Consider the following 12,064-nt stretch of genomic DNA (forward strand, 5'->3'; position numbering starts at 1 on the left):
TGATGACCCATGGTGTAATGTGTTGTTGAGGAAATATGCACAGTCGCTGGGAAACAGCGAGTCTGCTTTGCAGCGAGTGACTTGACGAATGAAGCACTACACCCAGAGAACGTTCTGGACATCCGACATTGACAAATAGTAGAGAGAATCTCTATCTTTTAAGGATATCGATGGATTACTGTTCGTCATCCACTTCATTATAGCAGCAGCTACGCACTATAACACGTTAACCCATATTTTCTGCAACTGCTAGTCGCCATTTTTAGACTATGGCTTGCCTTCTTGTCATCTTTTCCAAGTTTAGCGTTGTCAAACCAACGCAAGAATGTCAGGCTTCAACGAAGGCTCATCTGGCATGACTGCAAGGTAGAGTAGCAGAATACTGTGTTCCATTGTGAATTTAGTGAACATGATTTGTGGTTCCTTGTCAGGTGGAGATTTGGAGAACAGTGCCATCAGGACTGTATTGGTACAAGTTATGCCATAACATTATATTCTGGAGTACTGTCGGATATAACGGCAGTTAACCTATACAGTAGTGCGTGCTCGTACCACCATTACTAGTGTCCAGTATATTAATTATATTCTGAGACGTTCATTCTCATAAATTAACCTCCAGTATATATACTGTATATATATTTCTGTAAGACTATACTGCGCCGTATGTACTGCGATAGTACGTGTCTCCTTAACTGTTGTAGCTCTTAAAATCGGCTGATTCACCTGCAAATTTTGATGACTATTTTTCCGGACATCGTTATGAAAACTCTTGTGAAAACTCCTTGTAGTTTGCGTTCGGATATTTTTATACCGTAGTGTTCCTTGAAAAATAATAATCAGCAGTGCAGACAATAACAAAGACAATATTGTGACTTTCTACTGAGCACTTAGAGCATTTTATTAAGACAATCAGGTTTAGTGTTAAACCTGCCCTTTTCCTATACATTAAAGACGAGTTTACTGTAAAACAGTAGTTCCTATGATGTCAGTGTGTTGCATTGTTATGATTTCGTAACCGTATTTCAAAAATGTTATCAGTGAATTTGTGAAAAAATAAATCTGTTTTTCTTTTTGCTCATTGAGAGCAATATTACATGTATTTAATTAACCATGTTTATTTTTCTTGCAGCCATATCGAAAGAAGAAGCGGAAGACCACACGAATCGCGTCGTGAAGCTGCCTTACAACGTGTACTCGGACGAGTTCCTGGATCGCCTTGAGCCCAACGGAAACATCCCCACCGACAAGGATCTGCGCTACGGTAGGACAGGTACTGCATATTATGTGTTCCGAACATGCAAGGTCGAGCAAATTCATTTTTAGAAAGTTTTAAAATATATTTTAATCTTCACGTGACTTACTGTATACGTGACTGAAAACAGGAGATCCGGGTGTGGAGCGAAAGAGATCTCATCTCTCAAACATGAGAAATTATTTTTGGAATATGCTTGTGCGGTGAACCATACTAGAACACTATACAATATCTATTGACTGTATATGAGCTATAGTTTTAAGGATCGCCCCGCTTATCATCCAGTCCTTAATAGCCAGTTTTTATGTGACCTCTGAAGTCGAAAATTTGAATTTTTGATCCATTTTCACGTCAGATAGCAGTTAAGTCCTCTTTTACCTTACCTTCTTTTATTTGTTGGGTAAGGCCAAGTTAGAAAACGTAAACTAGTGAATATTTCACCCTAATTGACCGGTATCTTAACGCTGTTTACACTATGTTTTAATGTACTACTTAATTCCTAAACCTTACCACACTCCACCACGAAACTGGCCTGACACCATATAACGTGTCTGAAACTCGTTCTAAAACTTTTATCCAAATCCTATGTTTAGTTTAAAGAATCTCTGGTGATATTTTGTTGAAAAAAGTCAAATATTATACGTTTTGAATTTCATTTTTACTCCAATAATTTAGAAATTCAAATATATTATATGAATTAATATCCCGTATGTATGTTTCAAGAACTCTCTTGATTTATGACCAGTAGAAAATATCGAGTGATAGGACACATTTTAAGACATCCAGGATTTGTTCAGTTAACGTTTGAGGAGAGAACTGTAGATCAAGACATAAATGTGACAAACAGATTAGAGAGATAAAGGGATGCAGTAGAAATGAAATGTCTAGCAAAAATAGGTTAGCATGGAGGGCTGTATCAAACGGTTCTGTGGACTAATGATACACACTACAGGATACTCTTAAGACCTGGACTCGATAGTCAACTACTACTTATAGACTTGATCGAATTTTGCTTTTATACCGTGTAAAGTAATAATAATAATAATAATAATAATAATAATAATAATAATAATAATAATAATAGCAAAAAGCAAATGCTAGCGATGTATCTTAATTAAGGCCACGGTTGCTTCCTGCCCATTCTCATCCCAGTCCTCTCCCATTGTCGCCATAAGACTTCTTTGTGTCGGTGCGTCATAAAACACGTAAAAGATGATGATAACAGATATTAAACTGAAAGAAAAACCATTACGGCGTGGATCAAAGGAGCTCGGAAAGACTTTGATAGTTCCAACATTTCGGAGGTACGTTACGGAGCGAAGTACAAAGTTTCTTTCAATCCAAGAACTACAAAGAGCAAAGGCGAATGTACGGAGGAGTACCAAAGATAGAGGAAATCCCAGATAAGACAAAGTGAAGTTGTAGCGTATTCCTAAGTGGCCAATTTGTTAATATTTAATAAAATATGTATAATAATAATAATAATAATCTGGACTTCTTTGGTCTGCTGAACCAACATTTCAGTGTCGGTACATATGTTCCTATTTCTCCTCTCTGAAATCTGGCAACCCTGTTAACCAAGGCATATATTTCTCAAAAAGATGTAAAAATATGACAACCTTATCCTCATTTGTGTATGAAAGGGATTACCGATCATTAGAAAGGTGTATGCTGTCTGGTTCATGCGCTAGGTCCGTGTGTAGCTCTCATGAGTTGTGTGACCTAGTGAAAATAGCTCTGGAACCGGCAGCGCAGCAGCAACACGTGAGGTGAGCCTCGCCGGGCAAGGTCGTGCGCGAGCCGGGTTCTGGGGTTGGGGTCAAGGCAGGGCGGGGCTGGCCCGCCCCGGGCGCGCTCGTAATTTACATCATCATTATCATCTATATTATTACTATGGTCAGTATTATTTACCCACGTAACATGCCTAATAATGTGTTAAAACACTGGCACGTGCCTGAATGAAGTAAGATGAGGTTCAGTTTTCCATTCCTGTTCGCAAGGAGTTTCGTCGCACTCTGGAAAGTGCTTTCCGTGGAAATATATTACTAGAGGGAAAAATGTGTTTTTGTCCTGGACACTGTTCCGTCCTGTTGCAAGTTTGTGGGTTTTACTTGGCCGTTTTGCTTGGAATCCGAGCCACGGAGACCTGAATTTTCATTTTAAAAATCGCACTTGCATTAGTTGAGATTCGAACTACATTTGCTTTGGCGAGAAGCTAGCGACTCTACCACTCGGCTGTCACTCGCCCACTCTTATAATAGATGCACACCACTGCATGCACCGTAATAACGCAGGTTTTCAGAAGTGCACAGGTCTGAAAGCCACATTGCCGTTATTCCTAAATGGGATAACAATTAATTGCATCATCCATCCATTTCTTAAATACTGGAATAATTAGCTTAGGTGGTAGAGTACTAGCCTTGTGAGCTCAAGTTGGTGGGTTCCATCTCTGCTCAGTCTGGTGGTGTTTGAAGGTACTCAGATACGCTAGCTTCGTGCCGGTAGATTTATCAATTGGTAAAATAACTGCGGAACAAAATTCCGGCACTTCATTGTCGCCGAAAACCGTAAAAGTAGTTAGTGGGATGTAGTTATTATTATTATTATTATTATTATTATTATTATATTTTCTTAGTCCAGTTGATAAAGGAAAAGTCTCTTTTTTGTCTCCATAGTAAGTGTTTTTGTTCGTTTTTGCCGAGATTTACAACAAACTTTTCCATATGTGAGTGAACGGATGGATTTATTACTGTATATTATGATGTTACGTTACTATCGGACGAAAGTACTGTAATCGAATTGTAGTTGTTACAAATACGTGAAAATGTAAATAAGACTGTTCATTGTCAAGAAAAGCTAAAATTACAAACGAGGTGAACTATTCAGATGAAATTACGCGTATGAGTTGATTTCGATGTCAGGACTGAGTGGTGCAGATGTATTAAGAATGGTTTTCTTCTAGACTAGTTGACTCGGAAGTGATGATGTGTGGTGGTGGTTATTATTTTAAGGGGGCCATGAGATAATTACCCCCTCTTTGCTGTAATTTGTGGGAAGCACGATGTTAAAACTCACGTCCTTGTGTTTCGGATCCGACGTTATACTGGAGGTGCCGTGGCTGAGATCATTAACCATGTAAAACTACGAACTTGCATTTTACTGTCATAACAGAAGGGAGAAGAGTGACCCTTCGAATAGTGAAGGTTTCAGTAAAATATAGGGAAGGACCGTGAAAGGGCAGAAAAGAAAGGCCCTTCGTTCTCGCAAACCTCATACCGTCCTGGTCGCAAAAGAACAAGTGTTCACCAAGGGAGGTCAGACAGGAAAGATGAACGCGATTAGCTTGCAGCAAGTATGAGGAAATAATGCGATATTAAGTTAGTGATCGTGCGATTGCTGCTTCATGATACTGCCGCTCGGGACAGTTGAAGAGTGTAGGAAAAACGAAGATGGACTTAATAGGCGATAATTACATTCGGTGTTGAAACACTGAAATAATGAGAAGCTAGGAATTGTCAAACGCTTTGTTTTGTACCTTAAGAAATTAATCACTATTACCACTCATGGTACGAGGTGTATTGATGAAATTATTAATAAAAATTATAGTAATAATATCTAGTCTGCTATATCCTTTCCAGTAGAACGTGTCTTCCTCTGTTATTAAGATACTGCAATAACAACCGTAATAAAGGTCACAACACCGGACTGAAAAGCTCAGACCGGTGCTATTTGAAGCTAATCAGATACGACAGCCTCGTGTCGCTAGATTTACCGTCGCTTATAGGAACTGCTGCGGGACAAAATTTCGCCATTTCGGCTTTTCCGGAACCTGTGAAAATAGTTAGTGGGACGTAAAACCATTAACATTATTCAGTTACAATAGTGTGACTTACGATAATTTCAAGTTTGAACGTTGATTAATGGGAAAAAATGAAGGGGAAATATAATTAATTAGTAGGCTGCATAATCAACCAATTAATATCTTTTTTTTTTTCGAAGTCTGCTGTCGGCCTTTAGAAATGACTGAGACATATCAGTGCCATGGGTACTCCTGAATTTAAAGTAAGATTTTATCGCAGAGCACCCCGCGAATATTGGGTCAATGACCTACATGTTAGGTCCCTTAAAACAACGATCATCATTATCATCATCTGGGATAGACTCCGTCTGTCTGTCTGTCTGTCTGTCTGTCTGTCTGTCTGTCTGTCTGTCTGTCTGTCTGTCTGTCTGTCTGTCTGTCTGTCTGTCTGTATGTATGTATGTATGTATGTATGTATGTATGTATGTATGTATGTATGTATGTATGTATGTATGTATGTCTACTTATTTTTAAACTTGGCAGGAGATAATGTGATTGTGAAAGCAGGTGGTAGTGTCATCTCCGCGAATCTGTGCTAACAGCTCTTGTGCTGTTTGTTTACCTCTCAGCTCATCGCAAGTGTGGGTGTGGACAGACGAGATCAATAACCTCCGGTCGCACACCAGGTCGTTACTTCCTCTCTTATTCGCTATCTTTGAAGGAGTTGATTTTGGTGTGAAAATGTCTCCAGGGTACTTCTCCAACAAGTATGACACGGCAGCCACGAGTTTACGTTATGCAAACAGGACTGGTTTATGCAGACACAGACGAATTTGCTTTTCCTTGTGAGACATAGTAAAAAAAGTCAGTTTTAGAGAAATACAGAGTAAAATATTATTCGGTGATATTCTGAGGGGTGCACGCTAATGTTCTGGTCTAGCCACCCGATTCCCGTCTTTAGTGTCCAGGTTCGATTTTTTAGTAATGTCGGTGAGGCGTTAACTAGGACGGGCACATGACAGCAGGCCAAGTCTCAGACTGAGCCTTGGTGATCCGCGGGCTCCTTACGAAAATAAGAAAGTGACGTTGAATAAAATAAGTATGCGTTGGAATTCTGCTATTCGTTGTGAAAATAAAAAGAGCTTGGCTCGGTGGCCCAGTGGTAGATTATCCAACTCACAAGCTGAAGATCGCGGGTTCGATCCTGCCTGAGGTGGTTGACTGTTGAAATGTCGTATGGCTTTTAGTGCCGGGATATTCCAGGACGGGTTCGGCTCGCCAGGTGCAGGTCTTTCTATTTGACACCCGTAGGTGACCTGCGCGTCGTGATGAGGATGAAAATGATGTAGACAACACATACCCCCAGCCCCCGTGCCATCGGAATTAACCAATTAAGGTTAAAATCCCCGACCCGGCCGGGAATCGAACCCGGGACCCTCTGAAGCGAAGGCCAGTACGTTGACCGTTCAGCCAACGAGTCGGACGGTTGACTGTTGAAGGACGGTGAAAATTCTCTGCATCCCATGACATAGTTGTCGGTGTGTTGAAGATCTCTGGTGGCTCACTAAATGTCACCCGACAAAATTAAATCACCTAAAACAATCACCAAGCCTCCGTGGCTCAGGTGGCAGCGCACCGGCCTCTCGCCACTGGGTTCCGTGGTTCAAATCCCGATCACTCCATGTGAGATTTGTGCTAGACAAAGCGGAGGCAGGACAGGTTTTTTCTCCGGGTACCCCGGTTTTCTCTGTCATCTTTCATTCCAGCAACACTCTCCAATATCATTTCATTTCATCTGTCATTCATTACCCATTGCCCCGGAGGAGTGCGTCAGGTTTCGGCAGCCGCCTCAATTCCGATCCTCGCCGCTAGATGGGGGCTTCATTCATTCCATTACTGATCCGGTCGGATGACTGGAAACAAGCTGTGGATTTTCATTTTTCAATAATCACCACCACCGGAGCCATAGTAACCCTCTGGTTGATAGACACCAGGATGTCGAAATTGATTGCCAGGCTTTCTATATAGTACTACGTGTGAAGGTCTGCGATACAAAATGTGTGACGCGAATTTACCTAGCAACCGTACAGGCTGTAATGTGTATTGATAGACTGCAATGGCTGAGAGATATATAGTAGACTCTTTTATCAGAGATGCCTCATCACATCGTACTGACCATTTCATTCGTGCTAGTTTCATAGGCCCTAAGCAAGTTTCCGCCTTTCGATGCACTGAATACTACACATGTCGACTCCAAATCCCATCCTGCCTTTCTGTCTCTCGAAAACGATTCGTTAGATCCCAATAAATTAATCGTTATCAATGTGAGTTTGTCCGACTCGGTGGCTGAACGGTCAGCGTACTGGCTTTCGGTTCAGAGGGTCCCGGGTTCGATTCCCGGCCTTAATTGGTTAATTCCAATGGCACGGGGGCTGGGTGTATATGTTGTCCTCATCATCATTTCATCCTCATCACGACCCGCAGGTCGCCTACGGGAGTCACATAGAAAGACCTCACCTGGCGAGCCGAACCCGTCCTGGGATATCCCGGCACTAAAAGCCATACGACATTTCAATGTGACTTTCACTTATTGAAATACATATTTATGATCATTTGATTTTTCCAAAGGAAAATTTGACATCATTTTAAAAGAAGGAGAAATCGTAATGTATGTTCCAATAATTCCAATAGACATACTGGGGGTATTATTATTATTATTATTATTATTATTATTATTATTATTATTATTATTATTATTATTAAATACACAATAATTCGCGATTTATAATAATCAGTACAGCGGCAGAGAAAAAGATGCACGAGTGTAAAACACAGTATAATTAAGAAAATATGCTACGGTACTACCGGTTGCCGAACACTCCCTTCGATCATACGTAACTTCTAGAAGTTCGTAAAAAAAAGAAAGAAAAAACCAGAAGTCTGTCATTATTTTTTGTCCTTAGGCAACACCATTTTGGGTCAGATTGAATAAATAAAATAACCCAAAAAGTATAACATTCCATTAATTACCATTAATCATTCGGATGAAGTATTGTGGTAAGTATTATTGTAGCTCTTACTCTATGTAAAGAAGTTTACACTTGTGACTAGGATATTCATTGGACAGTCTAAAAATCGACCAACGAAGGGCCCAATTTCTCTCGTTAACTCTAGTCTCAGGATAGTTCGGATCCTCTTTTAACTCAGCTACTTAATTAGTATCCTTGCCACCTGCGCGGAGTGTGTAAAAACAATCGATCAGTTGATTTATTGAATGGATCACCGCTGTGTGAGCAAATAATATTGAAATGTGCCTCTTCATGTCCTGAAGTTCCGCAGTTTTGTACAAAAGTCGATGACGGGTAGACTTCTTGTAATCACTGCCGCTTTCGTATAACCATTTATCATTGTTGAATTTAATTGACGTTTCCATCGGTTTTTTTCATTATCTCTCCCTCTTTTACTGTTAGTAAAATTTTACTGAAATGGGAAAACGGAGAAGAAAGAAGCCAAAGATGCTGGCGACCGGATGTTGACCGGCTGACGTCATCCACTAGAGCCTCTTTGACAGGTTTCCGGGGCTGTGGGGCAGAGTCGTGCCATGCCCAGCTGTGTGCGTTCATGCGATCTGTTACATTTTATGCAGCTGATGTTGTTGTTGTAGTGTAAAATTGGTATGTCAAGTGAAAGTCTGTATACCCACTCATGACCATAGTCTAACTGTTGAATCCAGCCAGTGTCTTTTGCTACCGATCTGAGTTCGACTCGGGCTTGGACGGATGTTTCCTTAAATTATACAGCATGACATCAATCTAACATGCATCGTGAAATTTGTAACAACTAGGATAGCACAGACCAAGTTGGTCTATCTCTTAAGTAGATTCGCATCTCGCTTCCCTCGCCAACTCACAACACGCACACATATTCGGAAGGTACCCTCTCCCACAAGTATACATATTGTAGTAGAATATGTCTATAGTTTCGGAGCTGTAGGCTACTTGGGACGGTGAGGGCAACAAAAACATGAGATTTAAAACCAAAGTAATTTCTAAAACAACACATTCGACGATAGTGTTCGGTATCTCATTGTAAAGAGGATCTGTGTATCTAGCAACAAGAGTCTGACTTCTGTATGGCGTCATGGAGTGATGCAACACCGCCACCATCTTGAGTTAATAAAATCGCCGTGCCGCGTGGCTAACAGTAATGTAGCTGTGGACTTCGACGTGGTAGCATGCCATGTAGGTGTTGTTAGATTTGTCTCAGTGAGTTCTGCAAGTATATAGAAAAACAAATCGAACAGAGAACTTTAGAGAATACTGCTTTGGAACTCGTGGATATGGTTACTGATCTTGATGATCATGAAGAGGCTCCAGTGTGTCAATCGAAGCTCTCAAGATTGTGCCTGGTACAAGTATAGATTTAACTTCCGCTCGTAATATCGATGTACCGTATGTATGTTCCTTCTGATATCACAAACCCGTTATACATCGACTTTGTCTGGAAGATGTGTAAATATGTTCACAATTGTTTTTTGCTTATAGTTAAACGTCGTACTACGACATAGAAGGTTTTCGGCGACGCAAGAATATGAAAGGTTCAGGATTGGGAAGGACGCGGCCGTGGCCTTAATTAAGGTACAGCCCTAGTATTTGCATGGTTTGAAAATGGGGAAACCATGGAAAACCATCTTCAGGGATGCCGACGATGGGATTCGAACTCGCCCCTTCCCGAACGCGACCCTGCGCTCGGTTTGCTCACAGTTAAGAATTTCAATGTCAACAAATTAATTTCAAACCCAAGCTGACTAGATATTTTATTTCAACAATACTTGTCACGTGGTACGTATTGTACGTCAAAACTCGTGGTCATGATTCGGGTACAGCCCCCCTTCAATGTTTTTTGCAGAAAACGTTCTCCTTGGACACAAACTTTATGATGATCTTTTTCCACAGTTTCCGTTAGTACATGCTGTAGGGATTTAAATAGCTAAACAGCCTCTTGTCTGCTTAGTAACTGTTGTATACCAGAAGTCATCACCATAGGTTGTTCTGCCTTTCGGCAGGTCTTGTCGTGGCTGTGGCCTCCATATCACCCTGCCTTGTGCCCTTCTCTTTACTTCATCCTTATTTTCCTTTTCTCTGATCGCTGGATACCGTGGTTCAAATTCCGGTCCCTCCATGTCAGATTTGTGCTGGACAAAGCGGAGGCGGGACAGGTTTTTCTCCGGGTACTCCGGTTTTCCCTGTCATCTTTCATTCCAGCAGCACTCTCCATTATTATTTCATAGCATGGGAGTGGCGATCCATTGTACTAATAGCCTATATATGGTTCATTCATTACATTCCTGACCCGGTCACAAACTGGAAGACAGGCTGTAGGTTTTCAGTGTTGTTTAATAGCTGGGATCTCCTCTTTCCTATTCAGTCACTGCTCGACATGAGGTACCATGTCGTAGATATGCCCTATTCAATTTTGTTGTATGCCGGAAGTGAATGAGGAAAATTTTGAAGTAATGTCCCACTTGCTTACTTTCAGTGACCTGTATCCAAAATTACTTTTACTCTAATCTGACCCTATGTACTTGTAAGTAAGAGATTCAATGCAAAGGTGTATGATCGTCTACAGCAGTGGTATTCAAAGTGTGGTACGCGTACCACTAGGGGTACGCGGGATCGTCTCAAGGGCGTATACAAATGTATCGTAGCGTGTAACTATTTTCAGTGAGCAGTTCAGAAAAAGAGTTGATCTAGCTCATTTTCAATAAAATCTTGTTTTGATTTAGGTTTTTTTTCTACCACTACCCAGAGTCCCCTTTCCGAACTATTCGTTTCAAAATGTGTGTCAATTTGTATACCTCTCATTGACTAGGTATGTAAAAATGCTTACTTACGCTGCATTGCTCTTTTTAAATGTTTTGTTTCGAAATCCACTCATTCACTTCATTATTTTTCAGCAGCAGTGTATATAGTACAGTAGTAATTGTTGCATTAGTAATGATACCGCACTCGTGCAAATATATCGCTGCTAGGCAATGACAACCTCGAAATTCCACTCACAAGAAAACCCCGTTTCTCCATATCTATTTTGAAAACTTGCCGCATTGTCTTAGAAGGGAACGGAAGACTCCAGTGGTCAAGTTATTGGGCTATTATTGAGCAATGAAAATGCCTGGAACAGTTATCCGGCCATTGCTGACCGCTCAGTTTTGGGCTTCTGTAACTTTACTCCGAACGAGTTAGTAGGTTTCCTTTCCCCAGCGATGAAATAATACATTATTTATTGTTACTATTGGGAAACAGGGTGGTTATGTTGTAATCGCAAATATACTCGTACTTCGGTGGTACGGAGGTAAAACAAATTGGTTTTGGGGGTACGCGAACCAAATAGTTTAAATACCACTTGGTCCACAGTACAGTGTTTATTTGGACTTGCGCCTGTTGGCAGGTACGTATAGGCAACCAGCGATTAGCAACTGCTTGAAGGATAGCCGCACGTGCTTCCGTTACGGCGCAATACATTCTTCATACAGGACGTGTTTCTTTTCATGGCTCATGAATGCATTGTATCCTCATTGAAGTTTGTTGACAAAGAATCTTTAATCAACATCTAATGATGAGAGCTCTGAGTTCTTACGTGAAAATGCGAGATTCAAGGACGATGGATCTCGATATTGTAAAAATGTGATATATCGGTATGCCAACCGCTCATCCAGTGTCATTTTAGTAATTACGCGTCTCACGAGATGGTATATTCCATCATTTTTATAGCTCTTTTCGTCCGCCTCCGTAGCGTAACGGTTAGTACTATTAGCTGCCGTCCTCGGAGTCCCGGGTTCGATTCCTAGTACTGCCTGATATTTAAGAATGGGAGGAGGGCTGATATGTGGATAAATTGGTACGCACAGCTCGCGTCCATTTCGGGTGTGCCTGAAAAGAGCTGCACCACCTCCGGATGAGAACACGGGTTTACTGTCCGCACCCGTAGCGTAACAGTTAGCACTATTAGCTGCC

The 12,064-nt window shown here is 41.1% G+C and overlaps 1 protein-coding gene across 2 annotated transcripts in view; it reads left to right on the forward strand.

The window, feature by feature from the left end:
* The window catches only part of LOC136857152 (cyclin-dependent kinase 14), a 223,194-nt gene that overhangs the window by 24,946 nt on the left and 186,184 nt on the right, over positions 1-12,064 (forward strand). Inside the window, exon 2 of one of the 2 annotated variants that reach the window (XM_067135573.2) lies at positions 1,130-1,270. In XM_067135573.2, coding sequence (XP_066991674.1) covers positions 1,130-1,270 — 141 coding nt within the window. The remainder of the gene's footprint in view (positions 1-1,129; positions 1,271-12,064) is intronic. The other variant, XM_067135574.2, reaches the window with a different exon arrangement.

The sequence above is a fragment of the Anabrus simplex genome, chromosome 1, assembly GCF_040414725.1.
Source record: "Anabrus simplex isolate iqAnaSimp1 chromosome 1, ASM4041472v1, whole genome shotgun sequence".
Taxonomy (NCBI): domain Eukaryota; kingdom Metazoa; phylum Arthropoda; class Insecta; order Orthoptera; family Tettigoniidae; genus Anabrus; species Anabrus simplex.